Consider the following 18,749-nt stretch of genomic DNA (forward strand, 5'->3'; position numbering starts at 1 on the left):
TGTTTATATACGCCACTGCAGTGGCGTTGTCCGACTGGACTCCGATTGCCTGCCCCTCCAACAGCAGATGCGCCAGCTGGAGAGCATAAAATACTGCTCTCAAGTCTAGGATATTTATGGGCAATCTGACTTCCTGCTGCATCCAGTGCCCCAGAAAGTGCTTTCCCAGAGTCACTGCTCCCCAGCACCTCAGACTTGCGTCATTGGTGAGGAGGGTCCAATCCCACACCGCAAACCTTTTCCCCGCCAGCAGGTGGAAAGGGTTCAGCCACCAAATGAGAGATGTTCGAGTCTGAGGCTCCAAGAGAACTCTCTGATGGAGAAAAGGGTGGGATCCTGACCACTGGGAGAGGAGATCCAGTTGAAAAGGATGGGCATGAAATCTTGCATACTGAATCGCCTCGAAGGCCGCCACCATCTTCCCCAGAAGGCGGATACAGAGATGCACAGACACTCGGCGATGTTGTAAGACCAGGCGCACCATATGCTGAATAGAGGCAGCTTTGTCTTGAGGCAGGAAAACTCTTTGCTGCACTGTGTCCAGTATCATTCCCAGGAATAGTAAACGCTGTGTGGGTAACAGGGAGGACTTTTTGAAATTTAGTATCCAACCGTGTTGCAGGAGGATGCTCTGAGTTAAGCGAATGTCCCTTAACAGCCGAGCTTCCGAAGAGGCCTTTATCAATAGATCGTCTAAGTATGGAACAATGACGACCCCCTGACCATGCAGTAGGGCCATCATTGCCGCCATAACATTTGTGAAGACTCTTGGAGCTGACGAAAGTCCGAAAGGTAGGGCCTGGAATTGAAAATGCGACTCTAGGACCGCAAAACGAAGAAAGGCCTGATGGGGGGGCCAGATGGGGATGTGGAGATAAGCGTCCTTTATGTCTAAGGACACCAGAAACTCGTTCCTGTCGAGACCCGCTACAACGGATTGGAGAGGTTTCATCTTGAATTTGAAAACTCGAAGATGAGGGTTTAAATCCTTGAGATTGAGTATGGGTCTCATGGAGCCGTCCGGCTTGGGCACCACAAACAGGCTGGAATAAAACCCTTGACCGCTCTGATGGGTCGGAACATTCACTATTACCTGAGACAATAACAGTTTTTGTATTGCCCCTTGAATTTCTCCTCGTTTTTATGCAACCAGAGGTAAACCGGTTTTGAAAAAACCGAGAAGGAGGATGGGCCCTGAAGTCCAATTTCAGGCCGTGAATAATGATGTCCCTGACCCAGGCATTCTGGCAAGACTGGATCCAAATGTCCTTGAAACGTAAAAGGCGCGCCCCAACCCTGGGATCCCCCAAATGAGAAGGAAGGACGTCATGCGGCAGGCTTGGCAGCTGCCTTGTCCTGCTGAGTGTTAGAGGCGGCTGATGCTGAAGCTCTACCTCGGCCTCTGGAGAAGGCCGGACCTCCTCTGGAACGCCCTCTAAATCTTCCAGAGGCACAAAAGGATCGAAAGGAGGGACCTGCCAAAGATCTTCTAGTAGGAGGAGGAGCTGCAGATGGTAGGTAAGTGGATTTCCCACCTGTAGCTTGTGAGATCCACTTATCTAATTCCGATCCGAAAAGTACCTCCCCAGTAAAGGGAAGGGCCTCTACCGCTCTCTTGGACTCTGCATCTGCCTGCCATTGACGCAGCCACAGAGCCCTTCTAGCAGATATAGCTAATGCTGAAGATCTGGCAGATAGATTACAAATGTCCTTAGACGCTTCTCCGAGGAAAGCAGCAGACTCTGCGATCTGTTCGGCTAACTGAATTAAGTCGTCAGTTTGCGTACCTGTCTTAATCCCCTCAGCCAGCTGCAGCGCCCAGGCTTCAATGGCCTTATTTACCCAACAACTAGTGCTGGACGCATCAAAACCCCTGTAACTGTATACAAGGATTTCAATGTGTGTTCCATCTTCCTATCCGAGGTTTCCTTTAGGGAAACCGCGCCAGGCACCGGAAGCACCATTTTCTTGGAAAGACGGGCTACTGACGGGTCCACTGCTGGAGGAGTTTTGCATAATCTCCTACTGTCAGGTGGGAAAGGGTAAGACGATAGATATTTCTTAGAAATGTGAAATTTTTTTGTCTGGGTGTTTCCATGCGGAAAAATTAATCACATCCAGCTCTTCTGATGCTGGAAAGGTAACAGACTTTTTACAGAAAATAGATGGTTTTTCAGTAACCTCTAAATCCTCTACATGCAACACCTGGCGTACTGCTGAAATTAAAGCATCCACGCCCTGAGATGCAGGTTCGGGGTCTTCAGGAATGTAAGTTTCCTCTTCCTGAACCTCGCCCTCTTCAGTGTCCTGCAACTCATCTGACTCATCCCAGTGTAAGGGATTATGAATCAATCTCTTACCAAGGACTTGAGCAGGAGAAGAAGCAGGTGGGGCCTGGGACATTGCATTTAAGTCCCTCAACAGATCTGGCCAGAGAGCGAGCCCAATCTGGTTCAGCTGCTGTTTGTCTCAGCCTCTCCCTGTCCTTACAAGCTGATTCCAGCTCTGATGACAGATTTGATATAACTGCAGTCAATTGTTCAGACCACCTAGGCTGGACTTCAAGATTAGTATCTTGAGGTAAAGAGACACATTTATCACACAGTAAGGAAGCATTAGATTGTCCCTGTGTTAATTTTTCACCACAAGTCTTGCATGAAAATGGGATTTTGGTACCTACCGGTAAATACTTTTCTCTGATTCCACAGGGGACACTGGAGGTGCTTACGCTGGGGTATAGAGGCGTGGATAACTGGAGCCGCCACTATGCCCCATCAGCCCTCAGTTTAGAAAATGAAGACTGAGAGCAGATGGAGAACAAGCAGAGTAAAAAGGGAGAGAACACAATAATCAAAACATACAACATATGGAACAAACCGAACAGGCAGGCTAAGAGCGCAGAGGTGGGCGTCCAGTGTCCTCTGTGGAATCAGAGAAATGGATTTACCGGTAGGTACCAAAATCCCATTTTCTCTTTCATCCACTAGGGAACACTGGAGGTGCTTACGCTGGGGACGTCCCAAAGTTTTCCCCACGGGTGGGAGTGCTCTGCGGGGCCTACAGAACAAGACGGCCAAAACGGGATGCCGAAACCACGAACGTGTCAAATTTGTAAAACTTGACAAACGTGTGCACAGAAGACCAAGTGGCCGCACGGCACAATTGTGACGTGGAGGCTCCCCTACCGGCCGCCCAGGACGCACCCACAGAACGTGTGGAATGAGCCGAAATGGACGAAGGAGGCCGGCGTTCAGCGCCAACATAAGCCTGATGAATAGTCAGTCGGATCCAATGTGCCAAAGTCTGCTTAGACGCTGGCCAACCCCTCAGAACCGCATCATAGAGGACAAAAAGTGACTCAGACTTACGGAGGGAAGCAGTCCTATCAACATAGATGCGGAGAGCTCTAACCACATCCAAGGTAGAACCACCACTAGAGTCCTCCACTAAAGACGGTACCACAATAGGCTGGTTAATATGAAAAGCCGACACTACCTTGGGAAGGAAGGCGGCTACCGTCCGGAGTTCCACCCTATCAGTATGAAACACAAGGTAAGGTGGCTTATAGGACAGAGCACCCAATTCCGAAACTCTACGAGCCGAAGCTAGAGCCAAGATAAGGACCGTCTTCCAAGACAAGTACTTAATATCAACCTCTTCCAAAGGTTCAAACATGGACGACTGAAGAAACAAAAGCACTAAGTTCAAGTCCCAGGGAGCAATTTGAGGTACAAAAGGAGGCTGCACCCGCAAGACCCCCTGAAGAAACGTCTGCACCTCAGGAATGTGGGCCAATTTCCGTTGAAAGAAAATGGAAAGGGCAGAAACCTGCACCTTTAAAGTTCCAAGACGAGGGCCAGAATCCAGCCCCGTCTGAAGAAAAAGCAGAAACCGGGACAACCGAAAAGTCCTAGATGGAAGATCCCGACTGGAACACCACGAGATAAGAACGCCAGATGCGGTGATAATGCGCAGCAGAAACTGGTTTCCTGGCGCGTAGCATGGTGGGAATGACAGAGTCTGGGATTCCTCTGCATCTTAGGATATCGGTTTCAAGAGCCACCCAGTTAAACGCAGTTGTGCTAGGTTGGGGTGTGCTAAAGGACCTTGCTGTAGCAGATCCGGGCGCAGAGGAAGGGGCCACGGATCGTCTGACAATAGGGACCAAAGGTCCGCGAACCAACTCCTCCGAGGCCAGTTCGGAGCCATGAGAATGACAGAGGCTGACTCGTGTTTGATCCTTTTTAGCAGTCGAGGAAGAAGTGGAATCGGAGGAAAGAGGTAAACCAAGTCGTAGTTCCATGGAACTGTCAGAGCGTCTACTGCCACTGCCTGCGGATCTCGAGTTCTTGACACATATAGCAGAAGCAGATATACGAGCACTAATCTGACTGATATCCTTTGACGTTTCTCCCAGGAAAACTGCACTCTCTCGGATGTGTTCTGCTAGTAAGCGTAACTCTGCTCTAGAAGTACCAGAGTCCAAACCTGTAATCAACTGGTCAGCCCAGCAAATCACCGCCTTGTTAACCCAAGCAGTAACAAGGGTGGGCCTAAGTTGAGCACCCGCTGCGGTATAAATAGATCTTAGCGGTGTCTCCAATTTACGATCCAAAGGATCTTTTAGTACTGTAGCTCCCGGTACTGGGAGTGCTGTTTTTTTAGAAAGACGGGAGACGGACGCATCTACTGGAGGGGGTGTTTCCCACTTCATCATGGATGATAGAAAGGGGTAGCTAGAAGGAAACCGGCGCGGAATTTGGAAGTTTATCCGGTTGCTTCCAGGCCACTGAGAGCTGCTGTTGAAGATGCAGTGAGAACGGAAAAACCGCCGAGCTCTTTGGTTGTTCATGAAATAATTCACACTCCTGGGTGCAGGAATAATATCCTCAGGTAAGTTAAGGATTTTTCTGACTGCCAAAATTAAAGGTTCCACCCCGGGAGAGGTGGACTCTAACTCTAGAGGGGTATCGTCCTGTAATGCTTCCTCCAATACCCCTTTCTCAGTATCCTCCGTAGCGAGGAATTCCTCGTCAGACTCTTCTGACTGGAGAATAGTCGATAAAGGACGCTTTTGTGTCGGTCCCTGTAAGGAAGTGGAGGGTGCGGACACAGCTGTACCCATAACCTGTACCAGGGTGTCAAGAGACTTGGTTAGCCCGGCAACCCAGGGAGGCTGAGACTTCTGTGCCTCAGCTAACTCAGACGTTAAATCCGTCATTACTCCTACCATGTCAGCGGCCCATGTAGGCGCAGGTGAGGCAGTATTAGCCACAGGTGGATCAATTGCTATACAAGCATCAAATAACGTGGACCCAGCAGCATGCGGCTTGGATAGTTTGTTGTTACACCTAGAACAAACAAACATCTTTTGAGACGCTTTTGTTGTTTGACATGGATACACACAGTCACCACACACAGAGGAACAGAGTATATACAGAAGTAAAGAAAAAAACAGAAGGCTGGCTTGGGACACAGAGGAGGAGACACACACAATTCCCTCCCACAGATCAGTTTCCCTGCACCCCCAGTGTATTATGCACAGCCTCTGCTTAACTTGTAGCTGCTGTAGCCAGGAATGGGGAGCCAAAGAATCCAGCCTTCAGTTCTGCTGCACTCTTCCTGCATAAAGGAGAGATGCAGGCATTTAACAGCTGTTACTACAGCCGCTTGCCGCATATAGAAGAGAGTCCGCGCTAATTAGGCCCCGCCCCCTTCCTCATGCCCTAAGGGCTCCATTATGGCTGCTATGTCTATCCCCCCCCTCCCCTCCGCGCTACCCGCGTGTTCAACGGGGAGAGGGAAGAAACAAGCAGCCGCGTGTAGCGCTGTGTTTCCCTAACACAGCGCAGGGCAGCGCTGACAGCGGGACATTTGTAGCGCTGTCTAACAGCGCTATGCACACTAACAGCGCAGCATGCTGTGTCAGCGCCGGGCAGCGGGGGCAGGAGCCGGGGGATGCGCAGCTTGTTACTCAAAGCGTGTCCCCGTAGAGGCTTCTCTCGGCTGGTCAGCAGTCTTCTCTTCTTGTGTGAAGACCTGCTGTGGCGATAAGGAGCTGTCAGGAGCTCTTGTAATGAGCCCTGTGCACTCCTTCCTGGCGTTTGCTAAAACACCAGGGCACCAGGTACTCGGACCCCACCTTTTACATAGGTGGCGAAGGGCATCTATAGGAATGTAAAAGATGCTTTAAAATAAAAATAAATGTCTTTGCTGGAGCACAGCATAATGTGACCAGCTCCTAGAGGCACATTTTGTAAACTGAGGGCTGATGGGGAATAGAGGGGGAGGAGCTTCACAGCTTTAAATTATTTAAAGTGCCAGCTCCAGTTATCCACGCCTCTATACCCCAGCGTAAGAACCTCCAGTGTCCCCTAGTGGATGAAAGAGAAAAAGACTTTTGTGCAGCTTTAGACCCCCACAGAGAAAAGGACAGTAATGCAATAATAGATTTTTCAATCACACCACACAGACCTGAAAGGGGCACAGAGGGAGATAAACTATAATGCTTGCAGCGCTAACAGAACAGTGCTGATAACAATAAAAAATGCAAGTGCTGATACACAGAGTACTAGCCTGACTCCTGCACAGCTCTCTCCACCCTGTAGTGCATGTAAAATGGCCACCAGCGTCCTTCTGGAAGCGCTGAGGCTGCTGGGAGGCAGGAGCAGAAGGGAAACTTAGGCTCGCCCCCCCCCCCCCCTCTATGGCGCTCTCAGTGCTAGCGGAGAGCACTGTGAATGCCCGCCTAAATACATGTCCTGGCTCCTCTGCTTACCAGGGAACACTAACCTTAACCCTGCCTGTGCTGCCGGCGGCGGGCATATGCTACTGGGTCCCGCGACGTGCACTGCATGCAGCGTCTTTGGGTACCCCAGAGACTGAGGTCTCTGTAGCAGGAGACCTCAGCGCAAACCGCATGCAGCAGCGTTGAGGATCTCCCCGGCAGCTCCCTCGGCACAGACAGGCAGGGGCAGTAGGCTGCCTGTCTGTCCTCATGCCGTAGAGTATATTTCCGGAGCCCTAAGGAGGCTTACGTCCAGCTACCAGGGAACATTTTTTAGACTGGCCTGGGGGGGGTATAGAGGGGGAGAAGCTAGCTACCAGTTTTTTATTTAAAGGTGCCAGCTCCCGGTTAACACACTCCTATACCCCATTGTACTGAGGCTCCAGTGTCCCCTGGTGGATGAATAGCGTTCCCGCTAGGCTGTTTTAGCAGGGTGCGGCACCCTGCCCTCCTTCTGGAGGGCAAAAAGCACCCTGCCCTCCAGAAGGAGGGCAAAAAGCACCCTGCCCTCACAGGCTGCGGGTGCAGTCTTCACCCGCGGGATGCAGTGTCCCGCGGGTGGAGAATTGTGCGGTGACCCGGTCACCGCCGGAGAATAGACGCCGGGCGCATGCGCCCGGCATCTATTCTCCCTGTTTGCAGCGCTTGGGGGCTGCGCGGCATGTCCGTAAGTGCCGGGCACGCCCCCAAGTATGATGAAAAAGGGGACACGTCTTATAGGCACGCCCCCTTTTAACCCGCGCGCACAAAGTTGCCCTCTCTAGCTCCGGCACCCTGCCTGCCGCCGGAGCTAGAGTGAACACTAGATGAAGGAGAAAGGGATGTAATTGTAAGCACCAAAATCCCGTTTTCTCCTTCATCCACTAAGACACTGGAGACCAAAGACAGTGGGGACGTCCCAGAGCTCTCATTACAGGCAGGAAAGCGCCGAGAACCCTGCAAAAAGAATGGCCATACTGCGCCGCAGAGGCCGCAAACATGTCAAATCTATAAAAAAGGAATAAAGGAATGCTGGCCAGTCCAAATAACCGCTCGGCAAAGTAGCTCCATGGAAAACCCTGTGAGCAGCCTCCCACGAAGAACCCACAAAGCGAGTGGAATGCGCCAATAGAAAACAGAGGATCCATTTACGCCTGTCTGATGGTCAGACGGATACAGTGGGCTAGTGACTATTGAAGCTGGCCGACACGTACAAGCAGCATCATACAAAACAAATAGTTTGTTTTACACATGGCTGCAGTTCTTTCCACATAAAATATGAAGAGCCCTAACAACATCCAAGGATCCTGACTAAGGTGAGTGTTGTGGAAGAACCGGTACCACAATAGGTTGGTTTATGTGGAATACCGAAAACACCTTAGGAAGAAAGTCCATTCCTGTTCGGAGTTCCGTTTTATCCTCGTGAAATACCAATTATGGAGGACGACGGATCTAGGAGCTCTATTCTGACAACCCTTCCATGAAAGGTATTTTAACTCCACCGACTGCAAAAGTTCGAACAGAAGAGACTGTAAGAAAGAAAGTACGAGATCCAAATCCCATGTAGCCGTAGGAGGAACAAAGGGTGGTTGTAACCGAATCTGTACCTTCAGTATGCAGACCAACTTCTTCTGGAAGAAGGGGCTGGTCATGTGTGCCTTAGCATGGGAGAAGCCGCTAGACGGACTAGTCTTGTGAAGGAACAAGGTCGTCACAAGCAGCATGGGACTGGTCCCGCAAATAACTCCAGTGCAGTTTAGATGTGAGCTAGAAAAAACTGAATCACCCCCATAGCGCTTTCTAGGACAAGGAACATGACACTGGGTTTAAATCTAGTTTGGTGGCAAATCTTATCCACAAAACAGCTTCTATTCAATGTAAAATATGGCACATTGAAAAGAAATACTGCACGTTTCAAAACATGTCAATTTAAGACTAGTCAAACATGGGTAAATATATCTGAATATACACTGTTATTATGAAAAGAACATTAATTTATTTTGAAAGAATTCCAAGAGAAAGCTGTAGTATAGCGGAGGCCATGCTGGCTGTTGTTGGTGTGATGCGGTTTGGCAGTACAACGGCCCCCACAGACCCCCCACTGCAACTGTGAACGCTGGCCTCTGAAGCATTCAGAGACTAAAGAAGCCTCTGATCACTTCAGAGGCAAGCGTTCCCAGTTATTCAGTGCACGGGTGACGTCACCCGCGATGTGTGGAGCCTGCTGGATCTACTTAGATCTAGGCAGCAACAGCGGAAGCCCTGACAGCGATGCGATAAGAAAAGTACTGGGGGCATTACTTTAGGGGGCCCAACTACAGGGGGCCCTGCACAAGGGGCCCAACTACAGGGGGCCCTGCACAAGGGGCCCAACTACAGGGGGCCCTGCACAAGGGGCCCAACTACAGGGGGCCCTGCACAAGGGGCCCAACTACAGGGGGCCCTGCACAAGGGGCCCAACTACAGGGGGCCCAACTACAGGGGGCCCTGCACAAGGGGCCCAACTACAGGGGGCCCTGCACAAGGGGCCCAACTACAGGGGGCCCTGCACAAGGGGCCCAACTACAGGGGGCCCTGCACAAGGGGCCCAACTACAGGGGGCCCTGCACAAGGGGCCCAACTACAGGGGGCCCTGCACAAGGGGCCCAACTACAGGGGGCCCTGCACAAGGGGCACAACTACAAGGGGCCCTGCACAAGGGGCACAACTACAAGGGGCCCTGCACAAGGGGCACAACTACAAGGGGCCCTGCACAAGGGGCACAACTACAAGGGGCCCTGCACAAGGGGCACAACTACAAGGGGCCCTGCACAAGGGGCACAACTACAGGGGGCCCTGCACAAGGGGCACAACTACAGGGGGCCCTGCACAAGGGGCACAACTACAGGGGGCCCTGCACAAGGGGCACAACTACAGGGGGCCCTGCATAAGGGGCATTCATAAATGATTTGACAATCCTTGTTATCAAAGTCCCATTAATAAAAAATTACAGCAAAGTAAAAAGGTAAAAAAAAATAATTGCATCATCAATGTGCTGGGCTCGCCCCTATCGCAACTAAAAACGAGGGTGTGACACAGTCATGCTCTTGCAAATGTCATACATGCGCACAAAGGCGTGGCCTTGCAACAGCTAGGCACCATATTTGCACAAGCACCTTCGGCACGTGCATGCTGTTGGCTTTTAACTTTACTACAGATATTTTTGAGCTCTTTACCTACAACTGGTTGGCCACCCATGCTGTAGTATGTAACTGGATGGACAGCATGCCATGAAATGAATCTAGAAAGAAAAAACTGGTGTAGACATGATAGCGCATTCCACGGATCAGAACTCTTTTGGCATAATTTTACATACAAAGTAATGAACATTGCAATTAAAACCTGTTATAAACACCCACAACAAAATCAGCATGTCTCTTTTAATGATATATATGTAAATACTTTATTTTCTTATGCAGCATCTAGTCAAATACTACTTATGGGTAAAATATAATTTAATTAAAATAAAAAGTTACTCAAAAAAGGTAACATTTTCTTCAGAAGCCGCTTTCGTATGTTTTTCCAATCTCCTATTTGCCAACATTTCCACCAGATGAAATCCACAGCTTCACATTAATGACACCAAGTGACAGCTACTGGCAGGTTAGCATCACAATGCGGTCTAATCTCTAGATTTGGTGCTGCATTCTGCAGGTGGTATCTGTCCACAGACATCTTTTTCCCCATGCTGTCTACAGCCATGGCCAAAAGTTTTTGAGAATTACACAAGTATTGTTTTTCACAAAGTTTGCTGCTTCAGTGTTTTTAGACCTTTTTGTCATATGTTACTATGGTATACTGAAGTAACATTACAAGCATTTCATAAATGTGTCAAATGCTTTTATTGACAATTACAGTTATTAGTTTATACAAAAAGTGAATATTTGCAGAGTTGACCCTTCTTTTTCAAGACCTCTGCAATTTGCCCTGGCGTGCTGTCAATCAACTTCTGGGCCACATACTGACTAATGGGAGTTTCCTGGCCATGGACCCAAAATTTCGATGTTTTGTTCCCCGAGCCACTTAGTTATCACTTTTGCCTTATGGCAAGGTGCTCCATCATGGTGGAAAAGGCATTGTTAGTCACCAAAATGTTCTTGGATGGTCTGGAGAAATTGCTCTTGGAGGATGTTTTGGTACCATTCTTTATTTATGGCTGTGTTCTTAGGCAAAATTGTGAGTGAGCCCACTCCCTTGGCTGAGAAGCAACCCATGAATGGTCTCAGGATGCTTTACTGCTGGCATGATACAAGATGACTACTTTTGGAGGATGGCCTGGTGTCAAGAAGGGCAGCAAAGAAGCCACTTCTCTCCAGGAAAAACATCAGGGACAGCCTGATTTTCTTCAACAGGTACAGGGATTGGACTGCTGAGTACTGAGGTAAAGTTACTTTGTCTGATTAATCCCCTTTCAGATTGTTTGCGGCATCTGGAAAAACGCTTGTCCGGAGAAGGAAAGGCAAGTGCTAAAATCAGACAGCCTGTCGTATACTTGCCGCTGGGGGGAGGGGGTGGAATGAGATGGTGAGGTGGCAGTGATGGTGGTCAGGTGTGTATGAACAACCATCATCTGCAGATCAGTCAATCCAGTCAATCTGCAGATATATATTTCTGGTGTGTACCCAGCTGTGGCGAAGCTCCCTCCTCCAGATAATTAGATGAGCACGTGGAGCAATCCGATTGGCGTATAGTTAGATGTGAGGTTTGATGACATTTGCGGAATCGTATAGGATAGTTTTTTCATGATTTGGCCACTGGGGCATACTATACATTAGAATACCAAATGTTAAGAGGTACAGGCGTCCACATACATCTTACCTCCGTGAACTACAAGTCGCATTAAACATATGTCTTTTTGTGCAACTTTTTACCTTCAAACGTGTCGTATTTGCAAAGTGATGCGAATAGGGCACACAAGCAGCTTCTGCTGATTAAAATTATATTCTGTGTGCAACTGCATGCGAAGTGCTACGTTACAGTGTCAGCAAATCATTTTAATCAGTAGAATTAGCTTATCGCTTTACGAAGACATTTGAAGGTAAAAAGGTAGCACGAAAAGACGCTCGGTGCTACAGAGTCACACCACGGCATGGCGCAACTAGAAGTGCTGTTTAACACGCAAGGAAGTAACATGTATGTAGACAAAACTGTGTTTGGCGCCAAGGTGAGTTTTTGCCCTGGGTGAAAGAAAGCCTAGCTTTGTCCCAGTCTGCAAAATTACAAATTATCTTAAAAGGTCTGTAGACAAGTAGCACTTCAGCTACAACTAAACATGTCACATCCATTGACAAAAGTAGCACAAATGGGTTAGTTTTTAGGCTTGTTCTGTTTTTCATATAAAAGTTTATATATATTTTTAGTAAGGGACATTGGTCTGTCTCTTAAAAGGTTTAAGCTGGCTACTAGAATTAAAAGAAATTGTCTACCGCTGCTTTAAGATATATATGCTGCATAACTGCGGTAACTGGCTTTATAATTGGTTAATATTGTGATATATATAAAAAAAAAAAAAAAAAAAAAAAGGGTACAGGAATAGAAGGGACATTTTGATTGAATGACATTTGAACAAAACCATAATATTTTTCCTTGTATTGTGCTTAATGACACAAATGACCAACCAAAAACAAAACTGCATTGACCAATAGTAACTTGTTTTCCAAATCAATTCTGTCTGCTGTTGAAACACCTTTAAGGACAACTAAGCACAAAAAAAAAAAAAATTACATTTCATATATGAACAAAGAAAACCCAGCATTCCACTGCAGCTGTTAAATTTTGAAGTGTCTACTGCATCTTTAAGATAGCATCTTAATAGTACCCAATAGAGATGAAAAAGCAGTGACTAGTCATAAGGGCTCCTATGACACAACCAACAGTTCTTGGGCATAAATACACAGATCCACACAGTGCATTTCAGCTGAGCAAACGTACAGGCCTGAACGCTCCTTGACAAACACTTCCCTCCCAACATGGCAACCTCCTGAAGAGTGATCAGCAAAAACACATCAATCGTTACATGCATTATTCAGCTAAGTAACAGAGCCTTTGATATAAAATGGCAAATAGTAACTTCACTTGCCCTTTAGTTTTAACGGCATCTTTGCTGTACCAAGGGTTATCATTTACACTAGAAAAAAAAACTAGCAAATCGCTTAAGGCATAAAGAGATCTATGTTTACATTTATATATAGATCCATTGACACTATCCGGAATTAAAATATGGATACTATCGCATAACTGTCCAAAGAAAAAAAAAATAAAAATATATATATATATATATATATATATATATATATTGAACAACAGTCAAAAACATATCACGTTTCATACCAACTCAAATGATCAACCAATATTTGCAATAAAATACCTCAGATTAACTGAGTTACTATGGACCCGATTCAGATTTGGGAACAGAGTCGGACAGAGCAAGTAGCTGTGTACCTGGAAAAACCATGTTGCAATGCAAGGGGTGCAAATACAGTTTTTTTTCCCATATGGGGTATACACTGGCTGCTAATGCATGTAGCCCAAAAATGCTGGACAGCTTTATTTTTACAATGCAATTCAGATTCAGTTTGGAGACACCCCTCCAAAATCTAAATCTCTCTGCACATTTCACATCTGCCGTGTAGCATGGAGTTACTTGCTCTCTCTTATGCCAAGTACACACTAGACCAGAGGTTCCCAAACAGTCCTCAAGGCTCCCCAACAGGTCAGGTTTTAGCGATATCCATGGTTGAGCACAGGTGGTTAAATCAAATTGACTGAGATACTAATTATGTCACCTGTGCTCAACCATGAATATATCTCTAAAACCTGAACTGTTGGGGAGCCTTGAGGACCGTGTTTGAGAACCTCTGCACTAGACGATATGTCGTCCGATGTCTGCAACATCGTCTAGTGTGTACCCTCAAAGTAACTGACAATGCACGTTCCCACGCATAGTCAGCGACATCGCCCGTCGGACCTGTATCAACAAAGTCAACGAGTACCATGCTGCCGAATGTAACATGGCCACACGCTGCCGCTTACAGACATCAGCAAGTGTGTACGCACTTGCCGATGCTGGGACTCCCGTCGCACGATAGGTCGGCTGGGTACACATTGTTAAATGTGTACCCAGTTTTTCCTCTATTCCAAAATCTGAGTCAGGCCCAATGTTGCGAAAATTAAGGGAAAGTTGTAAATGTTAATTACCTAACTGATATTTTCAGGTACTGTACTCTTACTAGCAAATCTCACTCAATGGGGAAAAATTTAATTGTCACACCCAAAGCTCCTGTCTAAACTGACTGGCTATATTCAATTGTTGGGAGCAGACGCCCATTATTTCTGCTCGTACCCTCCTGCGCAGAGAGCTCAGACTAGTTTGCTCCCACCCTCCTGGGAAGGCAATGCACCCAGTTGATAGCATGAGTTTAAATGCAACATGCGTGATAAGTAATGGGTGCCCACAACACTCCCACCCAGCGGCACCAACAAATGAATATCACCCAACACTTTAGACAGGCGCTGCAGGCTTAAAGCTGCCTACACACTAGACGACTCACAAAAGATGCGATGTTGTCAACGATTTCAACTGAACTCCCCTGCACTTTGAAGATGCGTATCCACTAGATGAGAGTGGAACGACTGTACGATTACAATAGCAATCGTTCTTAATCTTGCGCGGTGGATAATGTGCCCACACTGAACGATGTCATTCAGTGCAGGCATTCTCTCTCATCCCCAAACATGCCCAACCTGTCGTTATCGGCAGGTCGGCCTGCATGTTCAGGCGATGATAGATGTAAAAAACAACCAGCAGGAGCGTGCATCGCTGGTCATTTTCAACATTTTTGTGCCAGATTTATTAACGATGACGAAGTCGTAATCATTCACACGCTCATTTTAATAGCCTAGTGGATACGCACTCAGACAAACGATAACTTGCATAAACTGTCCAATCTGACACAATCTGACCAACGACCTGAATCATGTTAACGAGATTGACAGATCTTGCCTGCTGTAGGCAAGAACTGAAGATGCGATGTACGACCCGCGGGGACACTCACAATTTGGATATGTCGTTCCGATGCGTCGAAATGGGAAAAATCATGCAAAATATCTAGAGTGTACGTGCCTTAAGACATAAAATAGAATTCCCCCCCAAAGTCTAAATAGTGTACTATATTTGAAGTAGGGAAAATAAATAAATGAGGATTTGCCAAATGAAGAAAATCATATTTAAATATACTTATGACAAGCACTTTTTTTTTCTTTTTAGAACACACTAGTTGAAAATCTGGTGCTAACAAATAAGACATTCTTGACAGCACTTCACCAGTATATCATGAGAATCTCTGACATTGTGCAATGTTACATTTGAGCATTCCTTCTCTCCCTAGTTGCTTCAACTTGCCAAAAGACAGCAGCTTTAAAATGACAATACATCCCCACATACTGGACACAGTGATTACTGTACTCTTAAAGATTTCATTGTAAATTATGTGGTGATTTACTTTACTCGATTTTAAAATGGCTTTAGCTGAAACCCCCCCCCCAGTGCTAGTGTTCCCCAGTAACATTAAACAATTAAAACTTGGCATAATGCCAGAATCACTGCAATATTTGCTCGTGCTGCAATGGACGAGATATATAAGAGAGAATAATTCGTAAAGGGAACAGACATAACATTTCCTGACGGTCAAAAGGTAGCAGGGCTGGGCTGATACCAGGGGAAGGTGGCAGCTGCTGCCTGTGTCATACCCTGCTGAACGATTCCCACTCAGCAGCCTGCGGGCACACTAGCGCGCCCGGGACGTGTGGAGACAGGCTGCTGGGAGAATGGCAGATCATCAGGATAACGAGGCGGCGCTGTACGTAGCAAGCACCGTGTACAAGGCTGCGCTGCCAGGCTCGCTGTGTGCTCAGGGAGGGGAGGTGACAGCCCCGAGGGGTAGGGGAGGGATGGGGTGCTGTGGGGAGAGGTGGGTGCCGGCCCAGTGTGGACACTTCCCAGCTCGCCCCGGAGTCTGAGGGAGAGGAGGTGGGGGACGGGGAGTGGTGGGTGCACATCCGGGACCACGTACTTACCACACCATGCCATAGGCCCCCTCCCCGATGTAGGAGAGGTTGGTATATCGCGGGCCCACGTCAAACGCCTGTCCTCGCACCATCTCTGGTCCTCCTCCGGGGTTAGCCGAGGCCCCAGCCGCAGCCGCCATATTTGCTGTCAAAGGAGAGTATTTGCTGGCGCTGTCCCCGGCAGGGCTGTCTCTTCCTCGCTGTCAGTGGTGTCACTGTCCTGCTGGGCGGTGGTGACTGGCCGAGGCTGGCTGTCTCCCGTTCGGTCAGTCGGTGGCTGTGTGAGGCGCTGTCTGGCTGACGCCTTCCCGCCTGCTGGGTGTGTGAGGGGAGGGTCGTATGGGCTGGGTCCGGGAGGCGGGGTCTCCTCACGCTTTGCTGCAGTGGGTGCGGACGCGTAGAGCTTTTTTTTTTTTATTCTAACAATCTTTATTAGAATACATTTTATAAACAGTACTATATTCACTCACCATCACTAAAAAGCATAATTCAGACCGCTCAATATATACATAAACAAAAATGTTTATGTCACTCCCAGAGGGTAATCACCAAATGCTTTTATATTTATTCCTACTATACCACATTTTTCATGTCAGTCACTTGAAAATAAATGCAAATTTCAGAGCACAGTCAACCCTCACTGGTGAAACGCATGACAAAGTGCTGCCTTCAGGACTGGGTTGCTGACTCTGAACATGAGGATGCACACTGGGTTGGTAGTCAGTTTAATCCGCTTCAATTTTTACATGCTACACCCTCCTTATGGTATTGTTCCCCTATTTTAGTGCGCGTTCGTAGGGTGTGTGTGGCAATCAGCGGCTAGGATTTTGGACGATTCGGTTATTAAGCCCTGTTCTCTCTGCGGTAAACTTTGTTATGGTGCGTACACACGGGACAATTTTTTTGAACGATTTCTCGTTAACGACAAATCGTTAAAAAAATCGTACAGTTCAGAGGTATAACGATGAACGAAAATCACAAAAGTGCCCTCTCGTTTGTTGTTTTCTGTCATCGTTAGAACGTCCTGTCCAATCTGACAATATTGTCAGATTGGACATGTTCGGGGATGAGGGAGGGAGCCCAGCATTGAATGATTTAGTTCATGAAATCGTTCAGTGTTTTGTGCTCAGTGTCGTTAATGACACTGAGCACAAACTGCCGGGGACACACGGGACGATGTTCATTCAGGGAGCATCGTCCCGTGCAGGGGCGTATCTATAATGGGTGCAGGGTGTGCGGGGCACATTGGCCCCTGGGTCCAGGGGGGCCCCGCACCGCACACGCTGTACCCATAGCATACTTTCCTCTCCGGAGTCCCACGTCGGAGCGGAGGTCCGGTGCTCTAAAAACGACTGGAAAATGTCCGCCGCGGCCATTTTCCTGTCATTTGCACATGCGCAGTTCAGGGAAAATGTCCGCCGCGTCCATTTTCCCGGTGATCTGTGCATACACTATAGACTCTGGGCACACTCTAGTTCCCAGAGTCTATAGCTCCGGTGCTGGCCACGCACAGTTCAGTACGCTGCCGGCCGCCGGACAGAGAGGAGGGGGCCCGTGTCGGAGATTGCACATGGGCCCCCTCCTCTCTAGAAATGCCCCTGGTCCCGTGTGTACGCACCTTTATACTGAACCTTTTACTCTTGAGTGTCAGTCCTTCTGGTTGTTCTGTGGAGTGGGAACTGTGGGCCAGTGTAAGGATGATGTGCTCTGTTAATTTTCTCAGTTTAGGTAGGATTTAGGTCTTCTGAACAATATGTTTTATAGATACTTGCAGCTCCGACATGCTCTCTATGCTCAGTGGAGAGGTACCATACCGGTTATTTTTGAGATGCCTATCCACGCCTTGTTGTGCACCCATGCTTTTGTTCTTCTTAACAAAAATGTAATAAAAATACTAAATTGAAAAAAAATATATATTTTATCAGCCTCCCCAGTAAAATCCACCACTCCTAGAAAGTCCCCAGTCATGCACTGGCACTGGCTTCACATTGGAAGACCTTCTGCTAATCACAAGCCGGACTGTCAGTCCCAGCCAGGGGAGGTGTCTTCTCCCCCCTAGAACTGCTGCATCACATCAATGCGATATATAGTGATGTTTAGTAGCCATTCATGTATACTTACCTCTCTGGCGTCTTCGGGCACTGTCCGGCCCCTCTGCGATTCCCGTATGCAGTGAGAATACAGACATATCGGGAGCCCGTTATGCCTGCTTCTCACTGCGCATGCCCCGGCGTTCAAGAGCATCAGGTCACATCAGAACTGCTGCAAAGGACGCTGAGAAAAGGGTGCCGGGTAGACAGCAGGGAAGTGTGTAACTTGCCTGCTTTGTTCGGCTTGCGGTACAGATTACTCCATCCTGAGATGGCGAATCTGTACCGCAGGAGAGGAAGGGAAAGCAGAGCTTTCCGTTCCTTTATGAATCGCAGTCAGTGGTCAAAGTGTAAATTTTGAAGTGGGGGTATGAAAAAAACAAACACATAGGCCCCCACTGGAAAAAAAATAAAACACATAGGCCAGGCTTGCCTACCCTCCCGATTTGGCTGGGAGCCTCCCAAATATCGGTTGCAGCTCCCGGCCCCCCGGAAAGGCAGGCAAGCCTATGTGTTTTCGCCTTTGCGCTAGCAAAAAAAACTGCTCTTTTCAGGGCAAAAAAATACTCAATAAGTGTTGGATTTTGCTGCTAATTGGATAGCTCTGGGGGCAGTGGCAAACGCAGGATTTTGAAAGGGGGGTTTCCAAATAATCGCCCGCCCGCCCCCCCCCCCCCAGCAGTAGAATAAAATGGCACCTGGCTGCATTAAAAAAAAAAAAATACTGGGACTCCCAGCCCCCGTCACCCTACCTACCCCCCCCCCAGCAGTAGAATAATATGGCACCT

At 48.0% G+C, this 18,749-nt stretch overlaps 1 protein-coding gene across 2 annotated transcripts in view; it reads right to left on the reverse strand.

The window, feature by feature from the left end:
• MAPK1 (mitogen-activated protein kinase 1) overlaps positions 1 to 16,229 on the reverse strand; it is a 103,572-nt gene extending 87,343 nt beyond the window's left edge. For both annotated transcript variants that reach the window (XM_088477827.1, XM_088477826.1), the window contains exon 1: positions 15,881 to 16,229. In XM_088477827.1, the coding sequence (XP_088333953.1) occupies positions 15,881 to 16,011 (131 nt within the window). In that variant the 5' untranslated portion in view covers positions 16,012 to 16,229. The remainder of the gene's footprint in view (positions 1 to 15,880) is intronic.
• Positions 16,230 to 18,749: the final 2,520 nt, after the last annotated feature.

Source organism: Taudactylus pleione, unplaced genomic scaffold (genome assembly GCF_031769625.1).
Source record: "Taudactylus pleione unplaced genomic scaffold, aTauple2 ptg000205l, whole genome shotgun sequence".
Classification (NCBI taxonomy): domain Eukaryota; kingdom Metazoa; phylum Chordata; class Amphibia; order Anura; family Myobatrachidae; genus Taudactylus; species Taudactylus pleione.